This window comes from Tachyglossus aculeatus, chromosome 26 (genome assembly GCF_015852505.1).
Source record: "Tachyglossus aculeatus isolate mTacAcu1 chromosome 26, mTacAcu1.pri, whole genome shotgun sequence".
Lineage (NCBI taxonomy): Eukaryota > Metazoa > Chordata > Mammalia > Monotremata > Tachyglossidae > Tachyglossus > Tachyglossus aculeatus.
In genome coordinates this window covers 4,174,480-4,202,299 of record NC_052091.1, presented here as the reverse complement: position 1 = coordinate 4,202,299, position 27,820 = coordinate 4,174,480, and the positions used below count along the sequence as shown (strand labels likewise).

General features: G+C 52.6%; 1 protein-coding gene across 4 annotated transcripts in view; it reads left to right on the top strand.

Annotated features, from left to right (window-relative positions):
* Positions 1-24,293, top strand: part of LRFN1 (leucine rich repeat and fibronectin type III domain containing 1) — a 31,387-nt gene extending 7,094 nt beyond the window's left edge. The window contains exons 2-5 of one of the 4 annotated variants that reach the window (XM_038767215.1): positions 10,372-10,418; positions 11,000-11,153; positions 16,092-17,492; positions 23,299-24,293. In XM_038767215.1, the coding sequence (XP_038623143.1) occupies positions 16,114-17,492; positions 23,299-24,217 (2,298 nt within the window). In that variant the 5' untranslated portion in view covers positions 10,372-10,418; positions 11,000-11,153; positions 16,092-16,113 and the 3' untranslated portion in view covers positions 24,218-24,293. Of the gene's footprint in view, positions 1-10,288; positions 10,419-10,999; positions 11,154-16,091; positions 17,493-23,298 lie in introns of all 4 variants that reach the window. The other 3 variants (XM_038767214.1, XM_038767213.1, XM_038767216.1) reach the window with 3 other exon arrangements.
* Positions 24,294-27,820: the final 3,527 nt, after the last annotated feature.

Sequence of the window (27,820 nt, the reverse complement as noted above, 5' to 3'; positions counted from 1 at the left end):
TCTCCGACCCTCCACCCTCCCCTCCCCGGCCTTCCTCTCCCCCCGCCTCTTTCGAGCACAGGCCTGCAAGTCAGAAGGAACTGGGTTCTAATCCTAGCTCTGCCACTTGTCTGCTGTGTGACCTTAGGCAAGTCACTTCACTTCCCTGGGCCTCAGTTGGCTCGTCTGTAAAATGGCGATTAAGATCATCATCATCAATCGTATCTATTGAGCGCTTACTATGTGCAGAGCACTGCACTAAGCGCTTGGGAAGTACAAATAGGCAACATATAGAGACGGTCCCTACCCAACAGTGGGCTCACAGTCTAAAAGGGGGAGACAGAGAACAAAACCAAACATACTAACAAAATAAAATAAATAGAATAGATATGTACAAGTAAAATAAATAAATAAATAAACAGAGTAATAAATATGTACAAACATATATACATATATACAGGTGCTGTGGGGAAGGGAAGGAGGTAAGATGGGGGGGATGGAGAGGGGGACGAGGGGGAGAGGAAGGAAGGGGCTCAGTCTGGGAAGATTGGGAGCCCCATGCGGGACAGGGATTGTGTCTAATCCTATTTGCTTGTGTCTACCCCAGTGCCTAGCACATAAAACACTTAACAAATATAATGCAATTAATTATTATTATTTCTTTCTCTATTCCTGCCCTGGCCCTCCACACACCCCGTCCCATCCCTCCCTCCCGGTCTAGCCTCAATCCCTCCAGCTACCCCACACCCGTTCCCCCCCCCCCCCCCCAACCAAATGCCCATAGTCCCTGACCCACCTCCCTGGAACTGGGCAGGATAGGTGAGGAAGGAAGACCACCCCAATGGGAGAACATGTATGAGCATGTGTGTGTGTGTGTGTGTGTGTGTGTGTGTGTACAGGGGTGGGTTGTGTGTAAATGTCTTCGACTGTCAGTGGGTTAGATTGCACACCTAGACCCACAGACCCCTGTGCCCCCTCACTCTTGGACACCCTTATTCCTGCATTCCAGCCCACTGCATCACAGACACGCACTCACACAGGTAATGCTAACAATGCTAATTATGGTATTTTTCAGTATTCCTAGATGCCAGGCACTGTACTAAGCGCCGGGGTGGATGCAAGCAAATCGGGTTGGACACAGTCCCTGGTCCCACGTGGGGCTCACAGTCTCAATCCCCATTTTCCAGGTGAGGAAACTGAGGCACAGAGAAGTGGAGTGACTCCTCCACGGTCACACAGAAGACAAGTGGCAGAGGCAGGATTCGAACCCATGCTCTATCCACTATACAATCCGTGCCCACACACATGCATGCAGTTTTTCTCCCGGGTGGAGGATGGGAGTTCTCCCTTTTGATTAGATCCTGGGGGGGTCTCTTGGCCACTTTACACTTTTCTCTCTCCCAGAGAAGCTGTGTGGATTAGTGGAAGTCTTCTAGCCTGTGAGCCCACTGTTGGGTAGGGACTGTCTCTATATGTTGCCAACTTGTACTTCCCAAGCGTTTAGTACAGTGCTCTGCACACAGTAAGCACTCAATAAATACGATTGATTGATTGGAAGCATCCCCGGCCCGAGAGTCAGAGGAGCCAGGTTCTAATCCTAAATCCACAGTTTGCTTTGGTCAAGTCATTTCACTTGATAACAACAACAACAATAATAATAATAGAGAAGCAGCGTGGCTCAGTGGAAAGAGCCCGGGTTTTGGAGTCAGAGGTCATGGGTTCAAATTCCAGCTCCTCCAATTGTCAGCTGTGTGACTTTGGGCAAGTCACTTCACTTCTCTGGGCCTCTGTTCCCTCATCTGTAAAATGGGGATTAAGACTGTGAGCCCCCCATGGGACAACCTGATCACCTTGTAACCTCCCCAGCGCTTACAACAGTAAGTAAGCCCTTAACAAATGTCATTATTATTATTATTATTATTAATAACAGTATTTGTTAAGCACTTACTATGTATAAAGCACTGTTTTAAGGGCTGGGGTAAATACAAGCTAATCAGTTTGGACACAGTCCCTGTCCCACATAATGCTCACAGTCTTATAATATGAGAAGCAGTGTGGCTCAGTGGAAAGAGCCCGGGCTTTGGAGTCAGAGGTCATGGGTTCAAATCCTGGCTCCACCAACTGTCAGCTGTGTGACTTTGGGCAAATCACTTAACTTCTCTGTGCCTCAGTTACCTCATCTGTAAAATGGGGATTAGGACTGTGAGCCCCCCGTGGGACAACATGTTCACCTTGTAACCTCCCCAGCGCTTAGAACAGTGCTTTGCACATAGTAAGCACTTAATAAATGCCATTATTATTATTATTATAGCAATAACAATAATATTTGTTAACTACTAATTCTGTGTCAAACACTATCCTAAGCACTTGGATAGATACAAAATAACCAGGTGTCACATAGGGCTCAGAGTCCAAGTAGGAGGGAGAATTCTGGGCCTCAGTTTCCTCATCTGTATAATGGGGATAAAATACCTGTTCTCCCTCCCACTTAGCCTGGGAACCAGGTGTGTTTGATACGTCTATCCCGTATCAGCGCTTGGAAAGTACAATTAGTACAGCTAAGTATCAGTGCTTAGTACAGTGTGTGGAACACATTATTATTATTATTATTACCATCGTTATTGTTATTATCTCTCTTCAATCGTATTCATTCATTCAGTCATATTTATTGAGCACTTTCTGTGTGCAGAACGCTGTACTAAGTGCTTGGAAAGTACAATTTGGCAACAAATAGAGACAATCCCTACCCAACAATGGGCACACAATCTAGAGCAGGGAGACAGGCAACAAAACAAAACAAGTAGACAGGCATCAAGAGCATCAATTTAAATAAATAGAATTCTAGATGTATATACAACATTAATAAAATAAATAGAATAATAAAGATGTACCCATATACACAAGTGCTGTGGGGAGGGGAGGGAGGTAGAGCAGAGGGAGGGAATCGGGCTGATGGGGAGGGGAGAGGGGCAGAGGAAAAGGGGGGTTCAGTCTGGGAAGACTTCCTGGAGGACCACCCAACAGAGTTCATTTATTCATTCATTCATTCAATCGTATTTATTGAGCGCTTACTGTGTGCAGAGCACTGTACTAAGCGCTTGGGAAGTACAAGTTAGCAGCATATAGAGACGGTCCCTACCCAACAACGGGCTCACAGTCTAGAAGGGGGAGACAGACAACAAAACAAAACTTGTGGACAGGTGTCAAGTCGTCAGAACAAATAGAATAAATACTAGATGCACATCATTGACAAAATAAATAGAATAGTAAATGTGTACAAATAAAATGAATAGAGTGGATGGAGCACAGTCCTGGGAGTCAGAAGAATCTGGGTTCTAATCCTGGTTCTGCCTCTTGTCTGCTGTGTGACCTTGGATGGGTCACTTCGCTTCTCTGTGCCTCAGTTACCTCATCCGTAAAATGGGGATGAAGACTGTGAGCCTCATAGGGATCAGGGACTGTCTCCAACCTGATCTGCTTGTGTTCCCCCCAGTGCTTATGTTCAACCCAGTGCTTAGAACAGTGCTTGACACATAGTAAGCACCTAACAAATACCGTCATAATTATTATTTTTATTATTATTATTATTATCAGAGTTTTGGGGAAAAACTCTCCCTATCTACCCCCACCAGCCAGATCTGAGACCAAGATTCCAGGTGATAATAATAATAATAATGGTATTTATTAAACGCTTACTATGTGCAAAGCACTGTTCTAAACACTGGGGAGGTTACAAGGTGATCAGGTTGTCCCATGGGGGGCTCACAGTCTTCATCCCCATTTTCCAGATGAGGGAACTGAGATGTAGAGAAGTGAAGTGACTTGCCCAAAGTCACACAGCTGACAACTGGCAGAGGCGAGATTCGAACCCATAATAATGATGGCATTTATTAAGTGCTTATTAAGTGAGAAGCAGCGTGGCTCAGTGGAAAGAGCCCGGGCTTCGGAGTGAGAGGTCTCGGGTTTGAATCCCAGCTCCGCCACTTGTCAGCTGGGTGACTTTGGGCAAGTCACTTCACTGCTCTGGGCCTCAGTTCCCTCATCTGGAAAATGGGGGTGAAGACTGTGAGCCCCATGTGGGACAACCTGATCACCTTGTACCCTCCCCAGCGCTTAGAACAGTGCTTTGCACATAGTAAGCGCTTAATAAATGCCATTATTATTATTATTATTATTATTATTATTATTACCCCCAGCTCCCTCCCTTCCCCTGGGGACTCAGAATCCTGTCAGCCTTTGGTGGGGGATGGCTGGGGGGGGGCTAGGAGGGTCTTGTTTGGGGCCAGGCTGCCTCAGTTGCTATTCTCCCCCAGCTCGCAAGAGCACACATGTAAATCGCGGGTCCCTTGGTACGCCACACTGAAAGTTAGGTTCTGTGGGGGCGAGCCGAGGGGTACCTCTCTATGTCGGGGTGTTTTCAAGGCATGGCCTGTGTTCATGAGTCCGTATTTGCTTGGGGGGTCTAAGCAGAAGACACTGCGGGAGTGTTGAGGTATGTTTGGAACAGAGTACGCACAAGTGGGTAGTACAAGTGGGTACTCAAGCGCTTAGTACAGTGCTCTGCACATAGTAAGCGCTCAATAAATACGATTGATGATGAAGTGGGTACTGGCACAGCATGTGTGTCTCATGTAGATGTGTGTTTCAAGCGGGTTATGTTTGGAACAGAGTATGCACAAGTGGGTACTGGCGCAGCCTGTGTGTCGCATGTAGATGTGTGTTTCAAGCGTGTTGGTGGATGTTGAAAATCCCGTTGTTTTCCCTTTCCCACCCCCGGCCCGTGTCCCAGCCCGTGGTCTCACGTTCATTTGTTTTCCGGTAAGAGTGGAGAAGGCAGCTTGAAGGTTGTCTGGTCCCTGAATCCGCGGGCATCCCCCGGCCGAGTCCACGTGTCCCTGAGTCCACAGGCCCCCGAGTCCACAATCAATCAATCAATTGTATTTATTGAGCGCTTACTGTGTGCAGAGCACTGGACTCTGGAGACTCCACAGACTCCAAATACCCAGGGCCTCCGGCACAGAGGCCCCCAAACACAGAGGCCCCCGAGTCCACAGACCCCGAATACACAGGCCACCAATACATAGCATAGCCAGAAGCAGCGTGGCTCAGTGGAAAGAGCCCGGGCTTGGGTGTCGGAGGTCGTGGGTTCTAATCCCAGCTCCGCCAATTCATTCATTCATTCAATCGTATTTATTGAGCGCTTACTGTGTGCAGAGCACTGGACTAAGCGCTTGGGAAGTCCAAGTTGGCAACATCTAGAGACGGTCCCTACCCAACAGCGGGCTCACAGTCTAGAAGGGGGAGACAGAGAACAAAATCAAACATATTAACAAAATAAAATAATTAGAATAAATAAGTACAAATAAAATAGAATAATAAATACATACAAACATATATACATATATGTAGGTGCTGTGGGGAGGGGAAGGAGGAAAGGCGGGGGGATAGGGAGGGGGAGGAGGGACAATTAGCCAATTGTCAGCTGGGTGACTTTGGGCAAGTAACTTCACTTCTCTGTGCCTCAGTTCCCTCATCTGTAAAATGGGGATCAAGATTGTGAGCCCCCCGTGCGGCAACCTGATCATCTTGTATCCCCCCAGCACTTAGAACAGTGCTTTGCACATAGTAAGCACTTAACAAATGCCATTATTATTAGAGAAGCAGCGTGGCTTAGCAGCAAGAGCACGGACTTGGGAGTCAGAGGTTGTGGGTTCTAATCCCGGCTCCGCCACCGATCAGCTGTGTGACTCCGGGCAAGTCACTTGACTTCTCTGTGCCTCAGTTACCTCATCTTTAAAATGGGGATGAAGACTGTGAGCCCCATGTGGGACAACCTGATTACCTTCTATCTACCCCAGCGCTTAGAACAGTGCTTGGCGCACAGTAAGCACTTATCAAATGCCATCATTATTATTACTGTTATTATTATCCACCAAGCACACAGGGCCCCAAATATACAGGCCCCGAATGCATCGGCCACTGAGCACACAGCCCCCCGAAGATACAGACCCCGAATACACAGGCCATGAAGCACACAGGCCCTGATTCCATAAAGTCCCCTCCCCCTCCCCCCCGTCTTACCTCCTTCCCCTCCCCACAGCACCTGTATATATGTTTGTACAGATTTATTACTCTATTTTATTTGTACATATTCTATTTATTTTATTTTGTGAATATGTTTTGTTTTGTCGTCTGTCTCCCCCTTCTAGACTGTGAGCCCGCTGTTGGGTAGGGACCGTCTCTAGATGTTGCCAACTTGGACTTCCCAAGCGCTTAGTCCAGTGCTCTGCACACAGTAAGCGCTCAATAAATACGATTGAATGAATGAATGAATGAATGAATGAATGAAAGTCCATAGGTCCCTAAATATTCAGCCCCCCAAATGCACTGACCCCAGAATTCCCAGGCGCCCAATTCCACAGGCCCTCTGAGCACACACTTCCTCAAATACACAGGCCAGAGAGTACCAGGCCCCCAAACACACACCCATGGAATACCCACGTGCCCAAGTCCACGGGCCCCCAAGCACAAAGAGCCCCAATTATACATGCCCCCAAGCACACAGACCCCCGAGTTCATTACCTGTACACCTGGCACTCAATAAATATGATTGAATGAATGAATGAATGGGGAACCTGTGTATTTGGGGGGACCTGTGAAGCAGCATCATGTAATGGACAGATCCCAAGCCTGGGAATCGGAAGTTTGTGAATTCCTATCCCGGCTCCTCCACTCGTCTGCTGTGTGACGCTGGGCAAGTCACTTCACATCTCCGCGCCTCAGTTACCTCATCTGCAAAATGGGGTTTCAGACTGTGAGCCCCCCAGTGGGACGGGGACTGTGTCTAGCTTGATTTGCTTGTATCCACTCCAGCATTTAGTACAGTACCTGGCACATAGTAAGTGCTTAACAAATACCATTATGATTACTAGTATTGTTGTTCAGGGACCTGTGGACTCTGAGGTCTGTGTAATAATAATAATAATAATAATAATGATGGATTTGTTAAGCACTTACTAGGTGCAAAGCACTGTTCTAAGCACTGGGGAGGTTACAAGGTGATCAGGTTGTCCCATGTGGGGCTCCCAGTCTTCATCCCCATTTTACAGCTGAGGTAACTGAGGCACAGAGAAGTGAAGTGACTTGCCCAAAGCACACAGCTGACAAGTGGCAGAGATGGGATTTGAACCCATGACCTCTGACTCCCAAGTCCGTGCTCTTTCCACTGAGCAACGCTGCTTCTCTCAGGGGCCTTCCCAGACTGAGCCCCGTCCTTCCTCTCCCTCTCCACCCCCTCCCCATCCCCCCGCCTTACTTCCTTCCCCTCCCCACAGCACCTGTATATATGTATATATGTTTGTACAGATTTATTACTCTATTTATTTATTTTACTTGTACATATTTATTCTATTTATTTTATTTTGTTAACATGTTTCGTTTTGTTGTCTGTCTCCCCCTTCTAGACTGTGAGCTCACTGTTGGCTAGGGACCATCTCTCTATGTTGCCAACTTGGACTTCCCAAGCGCTTAGTCCAGTGCTCTGCACACAGTAAGCGCTCAATAAACACGATAGAATGATTGAATGAATGATTGAAGCAGTGTGGCTCAGTGGAAAGAACCCGGGCTTTGGAGTCAGAGGTCTCACGGGTTCAAATCCCGGCTCCACCAACTGTCAGCTGTGTGACTTTGGGCAAGTCACTTCACTTCTCTGTGCCTCAGTTACCTCATCTGGAAAATGGGGATTAAGACTGTGAGCCCCACGTGGGACAACCTGATCACCTCCCCAGCGCTTTGCACATAGAATAATAATAATGTTGGCATTTGTTAAGCGCTTACTATGTGCAAAGCACTGTTCTAAGCGCTTGGGGGTGATACAAAGCACATAGAACAGTGCTTTGCACATAGTAAGTGCTTAATAAATGCCATTATTATTTATGTTGCCAACTCGTACTTCCCAAGTTGCAGAGCACACAGTAAGTGCTCAATAAATATGATTGATTGATTGATTGATGAGGGGCCTACTCAGGGGCTACTCAGGGGCCTGTGTGCTAAGGAGCTGTGTAATTCAGAGGCCTGTGTGCTTGCGGCGGCCTGTGTATTGGGGATGCGTGGGCTCAAGGGCCTTTGTGTTCAGGGGGCCTGTGTATTAGGGGTCTGTGGACTCAGGGCCAGTGGACTCGAGGGGAAACCCTTCTACCCCCAAGGCTGGAAGGGGAGCCCAGTACCCTGGAAGAGGCTGGATGGGTTGTGCCTGAAAGGACTAGGAGCAGGCCTGAGCAGCTGAGGGAGACCCCATGAATCTCTCTCCACCCCACCCTCAACAGACATAACCTCCGGGGAGGACTAGACCCTGGACCTCTGGGTTCTGTCCCTTACCCCCTCCTTGTCTCAGTTTCTCCAAAATCTTCTGGGGTGCTGGAGATCCAGAGATTGAAGCCCCTCCAACCTCCTCCCTCCCCCCAATATCTCCCTCCCTTCTCTGCTCATCTCCCAGGGGATCCTAGCCCCCACCCCTCACCCTGCCCCCAGGAGCTTCTCTCTGATCAGGCTGATCAGGTTCATTCATTCATTCATTCAATCGTATTTATTGAGCGATTACTGAGTGCAGAGCACTGGACTAAGCGCTTGGGAAGTACAAATTGGCAACATACAGAGATGGTCCCTACCCAATATCAAGCCGAAGATGCTCGTGTCTTGTAGTCTGCACTAGATTAAGAATTAGTTGAAATTATAGGAAATGATCCAGTTGTTTCCCTCAAAGGAGTCTCTTAATAGGTCAGAGAGCACTTCACCTCAGGGGGAGTCCAGGGGCCTGAATGGTTTTCTGGAGTGAAAAACACTTGCTCCTTTCCCCAGCAGCCCCCTCACCCCTTCCTCTTGGGGAACTTCCTCCCTCCACATTTTGGAACTTCTTCTTCATAATAATAATAATAATGATGATGGCATTTGTTAAGCACTTACTATGTGCCAAGCACTGTTCTAAGCACTGGGGTGGATACAAGGTAATCAGGTTGTCCCACGTGGGGCTCGCAGTCTTTATCCCCATTTGACAGATGAGGTGACTGAGGCACAGAGAAGCTAAGTGACTTACCCAAAGTCACTCAGCAGGCAAGCGATTAGAACCCACAACCTCTGACTCCCAAGACCATGCTCTTTCCACTAAGCCACACTAATAATTATAGTGAACGCTTGTTATTCATGTCATTTTATGGCATTTTTTAAGCACTTACCATATTCCAGACACTGTACTAAGTGCTGGGGTGGAAACAAGCTAATCAACTCGGACCCAATCCAGGTCGAACAAGGGGCTGACAGTCTTAATCCCCACTTTACAAGTGAGGTAATTAAGGCACAGAGAAGTTAGGTGACTTGGCCAAGGTCACACAACAGATAAACGGTGGAGCTGGGTTTAGAACCCAGGTCTTCTTATTCCCAGGCCCCGTGTTCTTTCCACTACGCCACCTCATTACAGACAGGGAACGTGTCTACCAACACTGCTTTATCGTTCTGTCCCAAACAGTACAGTGCTCTGCACACAATCAGTGCTCAATAAATAGCATTGGTGGGTTGACTTGTTAAACATTTACTCTGTCCAAGCACTGTACTAAGCACTGGGGTCGATCCAAGATAATCCAGTCAGATGCAGTACTTGTCCCATGCAAGGCTTACAGTGTGAGGGGGAGGGAGAACAGGTATCGACTCCTCGTTTTATAGATGAGAGAACTGAGGCGAGAGAAGTGAAGTCAGCGCTTAGTAAAGTGCTCTGCACACAGTGAGCGCTCAATAAATATGATTTAATGAATGAAATCACAGAAAAGAGTTGTATTGTACTCTCCCCAGCCCTTCGTACAGCGCTCTGCACACAGTGAGTGCTCAATATTTTGTTAATGATGTGTATTTAGCTTTGATTCTATTTATTCTGACAACTTGACACCCGTCCACAAGTTTTGATTTGTTGTCTGTCTCCCCCTTCTAGACTGTGAGCCCGTTGTTGGGTAGGGACCGTCTCTATATGTCGCCAACTTGTACTTCCGAAGCACTTAGTCCAGTGCTCTGCACACAGTAAGCGCTCAATAAATATGACTGAATGAATGAATAAATACGACCGACTGACTGACAGTGGAGACGGGATGAGAAATCAGGTCCTCTGGCTCCCGGGCCCGGGTTCTTTTCACTGGGCCACGCTGATTCTCTGCAATTCCTGAATGGGTAGGTGGGGCCCAGGCAGCAGGGAGGGTCACTCCAGTGCTCCGCACACAGTAAGCGCGCAATAAATGCCATTGATTGATTGATTGATTGATTGATTGAGGCTGGGGTGCCGCTTTTCCAAGATGGAGGACAGTTGAGAGGACTTCCTGGAGCAGTTCTGATCGGCGCGTCTCTGCTTTCCAGGAGGAAGCGGTGGTGGCCCGGCGGCCAGAATGACTTCCTGAGGACCGGTGAGCCCCCGGGTCGGGGCTTGAGCAGAAGGGAGAGCGGGGGTCGCCAGGGTGGAGGGGGTGGCTGGGCTCGGACAGTGCCAGGGAGCGGGGCCCAGGGACGGGGGGAAAGGGGGCCATGGGAGGTTCTTGGAGGGCGAAGAACTGGCTGCCTTCCTTTGTGGCATGCTCCCGGGCTCTGAGGAAGACACTCTGCTCCGGGTGGGCATTTCATACTCACCACTGGAGACTACTCGATGGCAGAAGAAGGCCACGATGAGCCCCGGGGGTGGCCACTCACAGATGGACGTGGCCAGTTTGGTGAGGCAGCGGGGGGAGGCATCCCCACTCCGTGCCCTGCGGCCTGGAGTCAGTCAATCGCCTTTATCGAGCACTTACTGTGTGCAGGGAACTGTACTAAGTGCTCAGGAGAGGACAACGGAACAATATAAGAGACACGTTCCCTGCCCACATTGAGCTTACAGTCTAGAGGGGTTCTGCGAAGTCGTGGGACCGAGAAGAGGGGACAGCAGGGGTTCCTGAGTGTGAGTGTGTTTGCATGGGCAGGCGTGCTGATGTCATTTATTTCCTCCCCTCCGCAGAGCCCAGGGAGGCCCACCGGTCGGAGGGGCCCCACGGGTCTGCCGGGCCTCGGTTTCCCCAGCTGCATCCCCCACCCTTGACCTCCTTGGGAGGTCAAGTGGCTGGGCAGAGAGTGGGGAGGAAGAGAGGATTAGGAGGCGTGCGGGAGGCAAGGTAAGGGCATCTTCCTACTTAGAACTGCAGTCAGAGGGAGGGGGGTTAGACTTCAGGTAGGACTTCCTGACTCGCAGGATGAGATGCTGGGCACTGAGGGGCATCTGGGGAGGCTGGGGGTTTCTTCTCACAAAGAAGGGTTAATCCCGGTGGGATGCCATGGGGTACAGAGGCAGGGAGAGAGACAGACCTGATGCCAAAAATTCCTGGCCAACCTGGTGGGGTGGGGACAGGGGGCATTTCAGACCAGAGAGAGCCCCCGACTCACCCTCACACCGTAGTAATTATGGTATTTAAGTGTTTACTATGTGCCAGGCACTGTACTAAACTCTGGAGTGGATGCAAGCAAATTGGTTTGGACGCAGTCCCTGGGCTACAGGGGGCCCACAATCTCAGTCCCCATTTTACAGATGAGGTAACTGAGGCCCAGAAAATAATAATAATAATGATGGCATTTCTTAAGTGCTTACTATGTGCCAAGCACTGTTCTAAGCTCTGGGGGGGATACAAGGTGATCAGGTTGTCCCACGTGAGGCTCACAGTCTTAATCCCCATTTTACAGTTGAGTAACTGAGGCTCAGAGAAGTGAAGTGACTTGCCCAAGGTCCCTCAGCAGACAAGTGGTGGAGACGGGATTAGAACCCATGACCTTCTGATTCCGAGACCCGGGCTCTATCCGTTACACCATGCCGCTTCCACAAGCCCTCCCCCCTGGACTGAACTCCTACCCAGGGTGGAAAAACTAAAAATATCCAGAGTGGAAGGGATATTTTCACAAGTTAGCATCTTAAAGCCAGAACCCAGCCTCTTAGATGGCCACCCCAATGCTTTGTCAGCTCTCAGGAGAAGCAGCGTGGCTCAGTGGAAAGAACCCGGGCTTGGGAGTCAGAGGTCATGGGTTCTAATCCCGCCTCCGCCACTTGTCTGCTGCGTGACTTTGGGCAAGTCACTTCATTTCTCTGGGCCTCAGTTACCTCATCTGTAAAATGGGGATGAAGACTGGGAGCCCCATGTGGGACAACCTGATTCATTCATTCGTTCAATCGTATTTATTCATTCATTCATTCATTCATTCATTCAATCGTATTTATTGAATGCTTACTGTGTGCAGAGCACTGTACTAAGCGCTTGGGAAGTACAAGTTGGCAATATATAGAGACGGTCCCTACCCAACAGCGGGCTCACAGTCTAGAAGGGGGAGACAGACAACAAAACAAAACATATTAATAAAATAAATAGAATAAATATGTACAAGTAAAATAAATAAATAAATAGAGTAATAAATATGTACAAACATATATACATATATACAGGTGCTGTGGGGAGGGGAAGGAGGTAAGGCGGGGGGGATGGGGAGGAGGAATAATAATAATGGCATTTATTAAGTGCTATGTGCAAAGCACTGTTCTAAGTGCTTGGGAGGTTACAAGGTGATCAGGTTGCCCCACGGGGGGCTTACAGTCTTAATCCCCATTTTACAGATGAGATAACTGAGGTGCAGAGAAGTGAAGTGACTCGCCCAAAGTCACACTGCTGACAACTGGTGGAGCCGGAATTTGAACACATGACCTCTGACTCCAAAGCCCGGGCTCTTTCCACTGAGCCACGCTGATTATATCCCCCCCACCACCCTGCGCTTAAAACAGTGCTTGGCACATAGTAAACACTTAACACATACCATCATTATTATTATTAGGGCCATCCTGCTCCTTCCCCTCTCTCCCTCACCCAGCCCCATATGGCAGGGTCTCCTCAGAGAAACCCCCTCTCCCCACAAGGTTAACCTCCCATACTCTACTTTGGCTTCCTGTCTCCCTCTACTCCCAAGACGACTTGCCTGAAGTCTATCCTCCATCCCTCCAGTTGCAATCTGGGAATTCTGAAGAATTCACCACTGAAGAATCAGTCAGATTGCGCATGTGCCAGTGAGGAGGGTGCAGGGCTGAGGTGCCAACACCACTTAATTTCTTCCCCTTCTACAGAGCCTGGGGCAGCCTGAACCCTGGATTGCTTCCCAGCTTCCTCCCAAGGATCCCCCCACCCCAAGTCTTCTGAGCCCCATCCTCCCTCCACCCTCCCTCCCTCCACTTCTGGCTTCCTTGTGAAGTGAAGTGAGACAGAGACAGGAGTGGGGAGGATGAGAGGATTAGTAGGAAAAAGCTTTGAGTTCCTCCGCCACTCAAAATGAAAAGTGTTGGTCTTCTTATTCTTATTCTCCACCACAATAAGAGGCTCCCACCCACCTAGTCTCTCACCCACCTATGTTAAGATGCTTCTGTTGCATAAAATGTTTTCCCAAGGCCACTTCCACCGTATTCTAACGCTCCCTTCCTGTCCCTTGCCCTTCCTCCCCCTCTCCCAAACCAGGGCAGACAAGCCAGTCTAGTTTTCCAGCCCCGGTCCTGTTCATTCCCCCAAAGAGTGGGTGTCCTGGGAGGGTGGGAGTAGGGTGTGAGGAGTCAGAGCAGGAAGGGAAGGGGCCGGAGGCAAGAAAGGAAAGATGAGGAGGAAGGGTGGGTGGAGGAAGAGGAGAGAGAAGGAGGAGGAGGAGGAGGAGCAGGAGGAGGAGGACGGGAAGGGGAGGAAATGACTGGAGAAAGAAGCAGCATGGCTTAGTGGAAAGAGCACGGGCTTGGGATCCAGAGGACGACAGTTGTAATTCGGACTCCACCACTTCTCTGCTGTGCGACCTTGGACAAGTCTCTTTTAACTTCTCTGTGCCTCAGTTACCTCATCTGTAAAAATGGGGATTAAGACTGTGAGCCCCAGGTGCGATAACCTGGGCAGCGGAGCTCAGTGGAAAGAGCCCGGGCTTTGGAGTCAGAGGTCATGGGTTCGAATCCCGGCTCTGCCACATGTCTGCTGGGTGACCTTGGGCAAGTCACTTAACTTCTCTGAGCCTCAGTTACCTCATCTGTAAAATGGGGATTGACTGTGAGCCCCATGTGGGACACCTGATCACCCTGTATCCTCCCCAGCGCTTAAAACAGTGCTTTGCACATAGTAAGCGCTTAACAAATACCAAAATTATTATTATTATTATTACCTTGTATCCCCCCAGCGCTTAGAACGGTGCTTTGCACATAGTAAGAGCTTAACAAATGCCATTATTATTATAACCTGATTTATCTTGTACCTACCCCCATGCTTCCGGACTGTCTCTGCTTGTTGCCGAATTGTACTTTCCAAGCGCTTAGTACAGTGCTCTGCACCCAGTCTGCACTCAATAAATACGATTGAATGAATGAACAGTGCTTGGCACACGGTAAGCGCCTAACGATGCTATTATTATTATTATTAAGGGGAGGAGAAGGAGGACGAGGAGGAGAGAGAGGGAGAGACAGAGGGGGAAGAAAAAGGGAGAGGAGGGATTGGGAAGGAGGAAAGAAAGGAGACGCAGAGAGCCAGACAACAGGAAAGGAAGGGCAGGGCCCAGCTGGAATGGGGAATGAGGGGGATGAGGGGGATTAGGGGAGGATGAGGGGGGCTAAAGGGGGGAGGGAGGATGGGGAGTGGGGTCCCAGGTAAGGGTCTCAGGCAGGGCTCCGGGGGCTCACCAGCTTCGCTGGCTCAGCCCAGACAGCAGCCGCAGCAGCAAGCACAGCGTTTATCTCGCTGGACGTTTGACCACGTAGGCCATCGCTTCCTCTCCTCCTCCTGTCTCTGCCCATCTCGTCCCTGTTTGTCTCTGCCCCTTTCTCTCTCCAGCGTCTCCGGGGGTGCGTCCTTGGGGCGGGTGGAACCCGGCTGGGAAGAGGGAGGCCCGGACAACTGGGTTCTTCCCTTGTCAGCTCGGTTCCTCGGAGGGTGGGGCCCGCCCCCTCCCCTCCTTTCCCCTCCTTTCCCCTCCTTTCCCCTCCTTCCCCCTCCCCTCCTTTCCCCTCCCTCCTCTTCCTTCCCTTCCCGGTGTTGTGATCAACGCTGACGGCTGTGGGCTGGGAGCCGAACCGCCGGGGAATTCCCGCTGGGAAGTGGCTGCTCTGGTTTTCGGCTGACTGACGCCCCGCCAGAGAGGGTCGGCTGGGGGGAAGGAAGGAGGAAGGGGAGATCCCCACCTTCCACCCCCACTCCAGGGTCCCCCTCTCCCCGGCTCCTCTTATTAATAATAATTAAGGTATTAAGCGCTTACTCTGTGCCAAGCACTTTTCTAAGCACTGGGGTGGACACAAGGTAATCTGGTTGTCCCACTGGGGGCTCGCAGTCTTCATCCCCATTTTCCAGATGAGGGAACTGAGGGCCAGAGAAGTGAAGCGACTTGCCCAAGGCCACACGGCAGACGAGTGGCGGAGCTGGGATTCGAACCCATATCCTCGGACTCCCAAGCCTGTAGCCTTGCCACTAGGCCAAGGTGTTTCGAGGGATGCCCCTTCCCCGGGACATCCTGGCTGGGACACGCTGAAACTGCTTCCTCACCCCCTTGTGGGTGTCCGGAGGGGGCTAGGGGAGGGGGGGTCCCTGGCTCTAACTGGACCATTCATTCATTCAATCGTATTTATTGAGGCTGGTGGGAGGTGGGGGTTGTACTGGCCCCTCACTCCCCACCCCCCAGAAGCGGCCTCACTTCTCTGTTAGGCCCTGGGGGTCACGTGCCCCGATGCCCCTTCCCGGGGTCCCCTCCCCGCCTTTTAGACTGTGAGCCCACTGTTGGGTAGGGACTGTCTCTATATGTTGCCAACTTGTACTTCCCAAGCACTTAGTACAGTGCTCTGCACACAGTAAGCGCTCAATAAATACAATTGATTGATTGATTGATTGATTCGGCTAGGCCCTCCGAAGCCCCAAACCCCCAGGGAGGGATGGGGGGAGTACCCTCGGGTTCCGGCCCACTCCATCTCCGAGCCTGCCCCTGCCCGTGAGCCTGGAGCTGGAGGGCTGGAGGTCAGACACCAGGAAGGACTACCCGCTGGCTGACCCCGGCCTTCCCCTCCGCCCTCCCAGGGCCCGGCACGAAGGCCGGACCATGGCCAGCGTGTTCCTGCCGCTGCTGCTCCTGGGGACGGTGGTGTCCGGTCAGCACTGCCCGGGCCGCTGCATCTGCCAGAACATCTCTCCGACGCTGACCATGCTGTGCGCCAAGACGGGCCTCCTCTTCGTGCCGCCGTCCATCGACCGGCGCACCGTGGAGCTGCGCCTGACGGACAACTTCATCACCGTGGTCCGCCGCAAGGACTTCGCCAACATGACCAGCTTGGTGCACCTCACCCTGTCGCGCAACACCATCAGCCAGATCGTGCCCGGGGCCTTCGCCGACCTGAGGGCCCTGCGGGCCCTGCACCTGGACAGTAACCGGCTGCTGGCCCTCGACGGCGAGCAGCTCCGCGGCCTCCCCAACTTGCGCCACCTGATCCTCAGCAACAACCAGATCAGCCGCGTGGAGCCGGCCGCCTTCGACGAGTTCCTGCTGACCGTGGAGGACCTGGACCTGTCCTACAACAACCTGGAGGGCCTGCCCTGGGCCGCCGTGGGCCAGATGGCCAACCTGAACACGCTGACGCTGGATCACAACCTCATCGACCACATCGCCGCCGGCACCTTCTCCCTGCTGCACAAACTGGTCCGGCTGGACATGACCTCCAACCGACTGCAGAAGCTGCCCCCCGACAGCCTCTTCCTGCGGGCCCAGGTGCTGGCCAGTGCCCGCGGGGCCCCCCCATCCACCCTGACTGTCAGCTTCGGGGGCAACCCCCTGCACTGCAACTGCGAGCTGCTCTGGCTGCGCCGCCTGACCCGCGAGGATGACCTGGAGACCTGTGCCTCGCCCGAGCACCTGATGGACAAGTACTTCTGGTCCATCCCGGAGGAGGAGTTCGTCTGCGAGCCGCCCCTCATCACCCGCCAGGCCAGCAGCCGGGCGCAGGTCATGGAAGGCCAGGCCGTCAGCCTCAAGTGCCGGGCCGTGGGCGACCCCGAGCCCACCGTCCACTGGATCGCCCCCGACGGTAAGCTCCTTCACAACACCACCCGCACGGCCGTCTACACCAACGGCACCCTGGACCTGCTCATCACCACCCTGCAGGACAGTGGTGTCTTCACCTGCATCGCCTCCAACGCGGCAGGCGAGGCCACCGCACCCGTGGAGGTTGGTGTCGTCCCTCTGCCCCTCCTGGTCGACCCCGCTGCCCGTCTCAGAGAGCCTGCTGACCCCGGCTCCAGCGACATCACCACGTCCAGCCGGGCGGGTGCCAACGATTCGCGCAGCCCCCTGGAGCGCCGCCTCGTAGCCGCCGACCTGACCTCCAGCTCCGTGGTCATCCGCTGGCCCTCCGAGCGCCACATCCCCGGCATCCGCATGTATCAGGTGCAGTACAACAGCTCGCTGGACGACTCGCTCGTCTACAGGTGGGTCGGGACCCCCGGCGGGGGCGGGCTCGACGGGAGACAGTCGGGAGGGGAGAGGGATGGAGAAGCAGGGTGGCTCAGTGGAAAGAGCCCGGGCTTGGGAGTCAGAGGCCTAGCTCTGCCAACTGTCAGGCAAGTCACTTCACTTCTCTGTGCCTCAGTTCCCTCATCTGTAAAATAGGGATGAAGACTGTGAGCCCCACAGGGGACAACCTGATCACCTTGTAACCTCCCCGGCACTTAGAACAGTGCTTTGCACATAGTAGGCGCTTAATAAATGCCATTATTATTGTTGTTATTGTAGATACCCTCTCACACCATCAGTACAAGTTGCTGATGTACTTCCCAAGCTCTTAGTGAGTGCTTAATAAATGCCATTATTATTATTGTTATTGTAGATACCCTCTCACACCATCAGTACAAGTTGCTGATGTACTTCCCAAGCTCTTAGGAAGTGCTTAATAAATGCCATTATTATTATTATTATTGCTGTAGATACCCTGTCACACCATCAGTACAAGTTGCTGATGTACTTCCCAAGCTCTTAGTAAGTGCTTAATAAATGCCATTATTATTATTATTATTGTTGTAGATACCCTCTCACACCATCAGTACAAGTTGCTGATGTACTTCCCAAGCTCTTAGTAAGTGCTTAATAAATGCCATTATTATAATTATTATTGTTGTAGATACCCTCTCACACCATCAGTACAAGTTGCTGATGTACTTCCCAAGCTCCTAGTAAGTGCTTCATAAATGCCATTATTATTATTATTATTGTTGTAGATACCCTCTCACACCATCAGTACAAGTTGCTGATGTACTTCCCAAGCTCTTAGTAAGTGCTTAATAAATGCCATTAGTATTATTATTATTGTAGATACCCTCTCACACCATCAGTACAAGTTGCTGATGTACTTCCCAAGCTCTTAGTAAGTGTTTAATAAATGCCATTATTATTATTATTATTGCTGTAGATACCCTGTCACACCATCAGTACAAGTTGCTGATGTACTTCCCAAGCTCCTAGTAAGTGCTTAATAAATGCCATTATTATTATTATTATTGTTGTAGATACCCTCTCACACCATCAGTACAAGTTGCTGATGTACTTCCCAAGCTCTTAGTAAGTGCTTAATAAATGCCATTATTATTATTATTATTGTAGATACCTTCTCACACCATCAGTACAAGTCACTGATGTACTTCCCAAGCTCTTAGTAAGTGCTTAATAAATGCCATTATTATTATTGTTATTGTAGCTACCCTCTCACACCATCAGTACAAGTTGCTGATGTACTTCCCAAGCTCTTAGTACAGTGCTCTGCACAGAGTAAGCACTCAATAAATACAATTGAATAAATGAATGAATGAATCAGGACTCAATAAACACTACTGACGTTGAGACCAGTGGCCTCTATCACGATTTGGAAGGATCTGGTTGGGCTTGCGATTTAAGGCCAGAGAAGCCATCCTTCCCCTTCCCGGCCCCTAAACTCCTGCCCCTCCCTCTCTCCCACCGCCCCCTCCCCCCAACCCCAAGGGGTCCGAGGCAGAACCTCATCTAATTATCTGCCTCTCCTGGGCTGTTTGTCAGAACAGAAATAAAAACGAAGCGAGTTCCCAGGAGGAGAAGAAGGCTGATGCTGGGGGGGGAAACCGGTAGGGCCGGGTGGGAGCGAGGAGCTCCAGGAAGGGGGGCAGGGGGGGCTCTGGAACAGAGCCAGGACAGCCCCCTCCCCCAGGACAGTGGGCTTCATCCATTCATTCATTCGTATTTATTAAGCGCTTACTGTGTGCAGAGCACTGTACTGAGCGCGTGGGAAAGTACAATGCCGCAATAAAGAGCGACAGTCCCTGCCCACAGCAAGCCAAGGGTTAAGCGGGTTCGTGGCTCGAGTGGGTAGGTCTCGACCGGACCGGACCAGGCCCCCCACCCCTATAGGCCTCCCACCAATCAGAGCACCCCCTCCCCACCTTTGGGTCTTGAAAGGAAGCCAGTTTTGGGGGGGCTTCACTTCCTGGTGGTCTTGGGATTTGGACCGCAAACTCTTTGTGGGCAGGGAATGGGTCTACCAATTCTTTTATACTGTACTCTCCCAAGTGCTTAGTACAGTGCCCTGCACCCAGTAAGCGCTCAATAAGTATGATTGATTGGTTGGGCAGGAGACCACCCTGTCCTCCCCGGTCCGGGAGGGTGGCAGCTGCTCTTCTGTGGCCCGTGGAAGGTCCTGTAAGTGGGGGTCGCTGGAAGGTGGGAAGGGGGCCAAGGTGGTGCCTCCCTCCTTTGCTTTCGCTGTTCTTGCATGCTGTGATGTGACAGCAGCTTTGCAAAGATCTGGTACCTGTCAGCCCGTCGGCTCCGGGCCGCTTAATAATAATAATAGCATTTGTTAAGCACTTACTATGTGCCAGGCACTGTACTAAGCGCTGGAGTGGATACAGGCAAATCAAGTTGGGCACAGTCCATGTCCCACTCGGGGCTCGCAGTTTCAATCCCCGTTTTACAGATGAGGTAACTGGGGCACAGAGAAGTGAAGTGACTTGCCCAAGGTCACGCAGCAGACGAGTGGCGGAGCCGGGATTAGAACCCAGGACCTCCTGACTCCCAAGCCTGGGCTCTACTCTGCTCACAGACATCCGACTCCACTCTGCTCCCTGTCCTCCCCTAAGGGACGGAGACCTGAGGGCCCCTGAGAGAATCAGGCGTGTTCGTTCATTCGTACATTCCATCGTATTTATAATAATAAGGATAATGATTGTATTTGTTAAGCGCTTACTATGTGCCAAGCACTGTTCTAAGCGCTATTTACTGAGCGCTTACTGTGTACAAAGCTCTTGAGAGAGTACAGTAGAACAATAAATCAGGTATGTGAACACAGCGTGGCTTAGCGCTTTGAACAGTGCTTTGCACATAGTAAGCGCTTAATAAATGCCATCATCATTATTATTATTAGGGGATAGACCTCGGGCCCGGGAGCCAGAAGGACCCGGATCCTAATCTTGGCTCTGCCACGTGTCTGCTGTGTGACCTTGGGCAAGTCGCTTCACTTCTCTGGGCCTCAGATACCTCGTCTGTAAAAAATGGGGATTAAGAGTCCGAGCCCTAGGTGAGACAGGGGCTCTGCCCAACCTGATCAACTTGTATCTAGCCCAACGCTTAGAACAGGGCTTGGAACGAGCGCTTAACAAGTCCTATTATTATTAATTAATATTATTAATTAATATTATTAATAATTAATAATAATGCCATTAATTAAGCACTTACTATGTGCAAAGCACTGTTCTAAGCACTGGGGGGGAATACAAGGTGATCAGGTTGTCCTACGGGGGGCTCAAAGTCAATCCCCATTTTACAGATGAGGTAACAGGCACATAGAATAATAATAATAATGATAAATGGCATTTGTTAAGCGCTTACTATGTGCAAAGCACTGTTCTAAGCACTGGGGAGGTTACAAAGTGATCCGGTTGTCCCACGGTGGGGGGCTTACAGTTTTAATCCACATTTTACAGATAAGGGAACTGAGGCCCAGAGAAGTGAAGTGACTTGCCCAAAGTCACCCAGCTGACAGTTGGCAGAGCCGGGATTTGAATCCATGACCACTGGCACCAAAGCCCGGGCTCTTTCCCCTGAGCCACGCTGCTTCTCTATCATTATTGTTATTAGGAATTAATGGGGGATCAGCCCTGGACTGAGGGCAGCTCGGCAATCAATAAGTAGTATTTGCTGAGTGCATACCATGCCCAGAGCTCTGTACTAAATGCTTGGAATATGGTGGGGATTTGGTTGTTAGCCTGACAGCCCCTCTTATAATATCTCTGAGAGCGGAAAGCACTGGGGGCTGGGAGTCAGGGGTCCTGGGTTCTCGTTCCAGCTGTGCCACCAGTCTGCAGTATGACCCTGGGCAAGTCACTTCACTGCCCTGTGCCTCAATTCCCTCATCTACAAACATGGGAACTGATTATCTTGTATCTACTCCAGCGCTTAGTACAGTGCTTGACACAGAGTAAACGCTGAACAAATACACTGTGAGCCCCAAGTGGGACAGGGACTGTGTCTAATCTGCAAATACTGTATCTACTGTACTTCCAGACTGTAAGCTCGTTGTGGGCAGAGAATGTGTCTGCAAAGTCTAATGTATTGTCCTCTCCCAAGCGTTCAGTACAGTGCTGTGCACACAGGAAGAGCTCAATAAATACCACTGCTTAATCGATCTACCCCACTGCTTAGTATGTTGCTTGGAACATAGTAGGCGCTTGAGAAATGCTACAGTTTTATTTTATGATTATTATTAAAGACAGGTGCCGCCCTCCCCATTTTACAGATGAGGAAACTGAGGCCCAGAGAGGTTAAGTGACTTGCCCAAGGTTACAAGCATGTTCGATCGCCCCATCCCAGGCCAGGGGAAAAGCGATGCAGCGTGGTGTAGTGGAAAGAGCACGGGTTTGGGAGTCGGAGGTCCTGGGTTCTAATCCCGGCTCCGCCACTTGTCAGCTGTGTGATTTTGGGCAAGTCACTTGACTTCTCTGTACCTCAGTTACCTCATCTGTAAACTGGGGATTAAGACTGTGAGCCCCATGTGGAACAACCCGATCACCTTGTAACCTCCACAACGCTTAAAACAGTGCCTGGCACATAGTAAGCGCTTAACAAATGCCCTCATTATTATATTCTGGCTCCTCCTCTTGTCTGCTGGGTGGCCTTGGTCAAGTCACTTCACTTCCCTGAGCCTCAGCGACCTCACATGTAAAATGGGAATCAAAACCGTGAGCCCCATGCAGAACAAGGACTGTGCCCAACCTGATTTTCTTGTATCCACTCCAGCATTCAGTACAGTGCCCGGCACACAGTAAGCGCTTAACGAATACCACAGTTGTTATTTTTAACCAGAGGGCAGGGGACTAGGGAGAAGCAGCATGGCCTAGTGGATAGAGCCAGGGCCTGGGAATCAGAAGGTCATGGGTTCTCAACCTGGCCCCGCCACTTGTCGGCCGCGTGACCTTGGGCAAGACACTTCGCTTCTCTGGGCCTCAATTATCTCATCTGTAAAATGGGGATTGAGACTGGGAGCCCCAAGTGGGACAGGGACTATGTCCAACCTGAGTTGCTTGTATCCACCCTAGCGCTTAGTACAGTGCCCGGCACACAGTAAGCGCTTAACAAATACCACAATTATTACTATTATTATTATTATTATTATTATTATTATTATTATTATTATTATTATTATTATTAAGCATGGCTTAGTGGAAAGAGCCTGGGCTTTGGAGTCAGAGGTCATGAGTTCAAAACCCAGCTCTGCCAATTGTCAACTGTGTGACTTTGGGCAAGTCACTTCCCTTATCTGGGCCTCAGTTACCTCATCTGTAAACTGAGGATGAAGACTGTGAGCCCCCCCGTGGGACAACCTGAACACCTTGTAACCTCCCCAGCACTTAGAACAGTGCTTTGCACATAGTAAGCGCTTAATAAATGCCATTGTTATTATTATTACTATTAGTGGCTAGAGCCCGGGCTTGGGAGTCAGAAGGTCATGGGTTCTCATCCTGGCTCCACCACTTGTCTGCTGTGTGACCTTGGACAAGTCAATTCACCCCTCCGGGCCTCAGTGACCTCATCTGGAAAACGGGGATGGAGACCGGGAGCCCCAGGTGGGACAGGGAACAGTGCCCGGCCTCTAGTAAGCGCTTAACGAATGCCATAATTATTATTATTGTGAGGGTGGGGGGCGGAATTGGGGCAGAGGGGGGCCGTGGCTCACTCCAGGTCTTGTGTCCCCCCACCCCGCTTCCCCCCTCCCAGGATGATCCCGTCCAGCAGCAAGACTTTCCTGGTGAATGACCTGGCGGCGGGGCGGGAGTACGACCTTTGCGTGCTGGCCGTGTACGACGATGGGATGACGGCCCTCACGGCCACACGCGTGGTGGGTTGCGTCCAGTTCACTACGGCCGGGGAGCCGGCCCCCTGCCACCCCCTGCACGCCCAGTTCCTGGGTGGCACCATGATCCTCGTCATCGGCGGCCTCATCGTGGCCTCCGTCCTGGTCTTCATCGTCATCCTCATGATCCGCTACAAGGTCTACAGCGGCCCCGACGGCCCCAAGGTGCCCGGACCTCGGGTCAGCGATGTATATTCTCAGACCAACGGCGGGGGCGGGGGGACCGCGGCCGGTCATCCGCCGCTGCCCTCGGCCAAGCCCCCGCCGCCCGCCGCCCAGGACAAATACGAGGCCTTGCAGGAGCTGGACGCTCCTTCGAGGCCTAGCCCCGGGGACGGACAGACGGTGGCCTTGCTCTCGGCTGAGGAGGAGGAGGAGGAGGAGGAAGGAAGGGCGGGCAGGGGGGCGCAGGAAGAGGGACCCCCTCCAGGCTCGGGCGGCTCCACGGTGTCTCTGTGCCTTCTGCCGTCGGGGGTCAACGAGGAGGCCTCCGGCGGGGAAACTAGGCCTCAGACGACGGAGACGCCCCCCAGAAGGAGCCACTCCGGGGTTTTGGGGGTCCCCCCGCCTCGGCTGCCTCCCCGGGAGCTCAGCCGGACTCACCACCACCGCTACTCTTTCGACGGGGACTACGGGGCACTGTTTCAGAGCCATAGTTACCCGCGTCGGGCCCGGACAAAACGCCACCGTTCCACCTCGCATTTGGACGCGGCGGGCGGGGGGCTGAGCCCCGGTCGGCTCGCCTTCACCAGCACCGAGTGGATGTTGGAAAGCACCGTCTGAGACCCCCCCCACCGCCCCCTCGGCGGGGATGAGGGTCGGGGTGGGGGGCGTCCGGGGAGTGGCGGTGGCCTGGGTCCCCGGGAGAGGGTCAGGTGAAGGTGGGGAGGGGATGTCGAGGGAGGAGGCCCCGCTCTTCCCTCGGAGTGGGGGTGGAGGGGCAGGGTCACGCTTGGGTTTGGGACGAGGGGTCCCCCACTCTTCTGCCTGGCCCCCCACCCCCCACCCCTCGCGCGCCGACCCCACGCGCGCTCTCGGACCTCGCTGCAGCGGTGCCTTATACAGCGGACACATGGACGGGGCGGGTGACACGCGGTCCTCCCCACGAGGCCCACCCCACGAGGCCCTCTTCCCGCTCCTCTCGGGCCTGACCCTTCGTGCTCCAAGGGTCAGGGGCGGTGGGGACACCGTGGGAGGGGGGACACCGGGGAAGAGAGGGGAAGGCCGGAGGGGGGCGGGGGGAGGAGGGGGCTAGAGGGCGGGCGGGTTTGTCTGGCAGGATATATGCACTCAAGACACGAAATCCCAAGAAATCTTTATGCAGAACTGGAGACCGGGGCGGGTGGGGGTCGTGGGGTCGTGGAGGGGCGGGGTTTGCCCCCCTGAGGGCGGAGGTCTATTTATTGTATCTGGCTGGACTAGATCATTTTCGTTGTCACGTGTTTCCCCAAATCATCACCCCCGTCCACCCTTGTCTCCTGACCCCCCCAACCCAGCCCTGAATTTACCCCCTCCCCACTGTCCCCAATCCCCCCACCTCCCTCTCTTCATCCCTACCACGTCCCCCAACCCCCCTCCCTTGATACCCTCCTATCTCCAAAGTCCCCGTGGCTGGGCAGGCCTGGATCCAGCTTTCCTACCGGGAGCCTGGACCCAGCGGCCCCCACCCCCCGACCCCCATTCGAGCCCCTTCCTCCTCCAGCCGGGAGCTGCCCCAGCCCCAGAAAAATTAAACCTTTTCTGTGTCAACGGCTGCCTGCCTGCGTGAGCTCTGTGGGGCGGGGCGGACAGAGAGGACGTGGCAGCAGGAGGGATGGAGGTCAGACTTAAGGAAGGACTGTCCGCACGGAGAGGGAAGAAGAGCGGCCTGGGGTGTCTCCTCCCAGAAAGGGGCCGGGGGACAACCTGCCGAGTGAGCTGAGAGGCCCAGAGAGGGACAGAAAGACTCGTCCTGGGCTGGGGTGGGGGTAAAAAAAAAAATAATAATAATGGCATTTGTTAAGCGCTTCCTAGGTGCCAAGCACTGTTCTAAGCACTGGGGTAGTTACAGGGTAATCAAGTTGACCCACGTGGGGCTCACGCTTTTAATCCCCATTTTACAGATGAGGGAACTGAGGCCCAGAGAAGTGAAGTGACTTGCCCAGGGTCACCCAGCAGACGAGTGGCAGAGGCAGGATTGGAACCCACATCCTCTGACTCCTAAGCCGGGGCTCTTTAGGTCTCGCCCCATCCCTGTCCGTCTCCCCCACCTCCCAGTTGCTGGAGGCCGTCCTTCTAGGGGCTGTGAGAGGAGTGGGGGAGAGGATTGGGGGTCGCGTACCCCACTCCCGAGTAGCTCAGGCCCCCTGGGGCCTGGGTGGCAAAGAAGTCCGGGGAGCTCTTCGGTTGGCACACAGACCAGCGCCGGTCGGAGTCCCGTGCGAAGCTGGAAATGGGATCTCCTGGGTCCCGCGGAGAACCTCTGGAGCCCGATTTCGAAAATTGTTGAGTCCCAGGGTGGGTTGGGGGTGCGAGTGATGGGGTCCTCCAGTTTCCTGAGGATCTGGCCGGGAGGGGCCAGGAAGAAGAAACCGCAGGCCCCTCCGGGGACCCTGGAGGTCAGTCGCTTCGAGATCAGGTGAGTGAAGGCCGCCAGGAGACGGACAGACCGGGGGACGTCGCGGGTGGGGAGCGGTAGCCTGGGCCTGGGGGTTGCGTCCCGGACTCAGGAGTTCCTCTGGGGCAACTGGGGGGAGACTAGGGAGGAGGTTTTGGGGGGGCGGACCGAGGAAGGAGTGGACAGTCGAAGAGGCCAGAGGTCCCCCGAGGCCGGGCCCGGGGGCGGGAGAAGGGTGGACAGAAAGAGAGAGAGAGAGGAGAGAGGAGCCGAAATAGAAACGTCACGGAGAGCGGCCGATGCAGCAGACACTGCAGAGCTGGGGGGAGGGGAGGGCTGGAAAACCGGGAAAGGGAGACGATGGGAGAGATGGAGGGAGATGGGGAGGCGTGGAAGGGAGCGAAAGGCCGGAGGGAGAGGGATGGGGGCGGGAAGGGGGAGACGGAAGCCGGAGTCCCTTCCCCTGGCGGAGGTCACTCCAAGGTCACCGCTCCTCCTGCTCTTCTCCAGCTCAGCTCCCCCGCTCCTTGACCGCCCTTCCTCTCTGAAAACTTCGTCCCCCCTCCCCCGCAGGAGACAGCCGACGATCAGCGCTGTGGGATCAGGGCAGGAGCCTAGACCTCGGCCAGACCTTGACTGGGGCGACTGAAACCCCCTCCTCACCCCGCTCTGCCCCAGGGAGGCGTTTGCCTCCGCAGAAGATCTGAGGGTCAGAATGGCTCCCGTGCTGAACTGCAAATGAGAGCAGGAGAGGTGTGGGGAGAAAGGGGGGCGGTTCATACTCTTGGATACAAGTCCCAGCCTTGTCCCCCGGCTCCTGGCTTTCTCCTCCCCCCGCCCCGACCCCCAACCTGAATTCCTTTGAGTCGCCGTGTCCAAGAATCGCAGGAACCACGTGTTTTTCCACGACCGCATGTCTGTGAGCTCCTCTGGCTCTCTGGGTGGACTCCGGGGTTGGAGCCTCTAGGCTGAGGGTTGAGGTGGGGAATTAATTCAATTAATGATGGCATTTGTTAAGCGCTTACCATGTGCAAAGCACGTTTCGAAGCGCTGGGGAGGCTACAAGGTGATCAGGTTGTCCCACAGTCAACCCCCATTTTACGGATGAGCTAACTGAGGCACAGAGAACCCTCCCGAAATCCACACTCCGCTTCCTGGCCCGCTTGGGGGGGGTGGGGGGGAGTGTTGTCATGACAACGGTGGCCTCTTCGTCGTCCCTGCACTCGGCCGAGTGTTCCTGTTTGCATCCTAGCTGGGGGACCCCGGTTTCTCCTCTCTGCTGAGGGGTGTGGGGGTGTAGGGGAAAGAGAGAGAGGGAGAGAGAGAGAAAAAAAGAAGCAGTTTAGGTGTCGCAGCGTGGCTCAGTGGAAAGAGCCCGGGTTTGGGAGCCAGTGGTCATGGGTTTTAATCCCTCCTCCGCCACTTGTCAGCTGAGTGACTTTGGGCAAGTCACTTAACTTCTCTGGGCCTCAGTTACCTCATCTATAAAATGGGGATCAACAATGTGAACCCCACGTTGTACATATTTATTACTCTATTTATTTATTCATTTATTTATTTTACTTGTACATTTCTATCCTACTTATTTTATTTTGTTGGTATGTTTGGTTCTGTTCTCTGTCTCCCCCTTTTAGACTGTGAGCCCACTGTTGGGTAGGGACTGTCTCTATGTGATGCCAATTTGTACTTCCCAAGCGCTTAGTACAGTGCTCTGCACATAGTAAGCGCTCAATAAATACGATTGATTGATTGATTGATCACCTTGTATCCCCCCCAGCGCTTAGAACAGT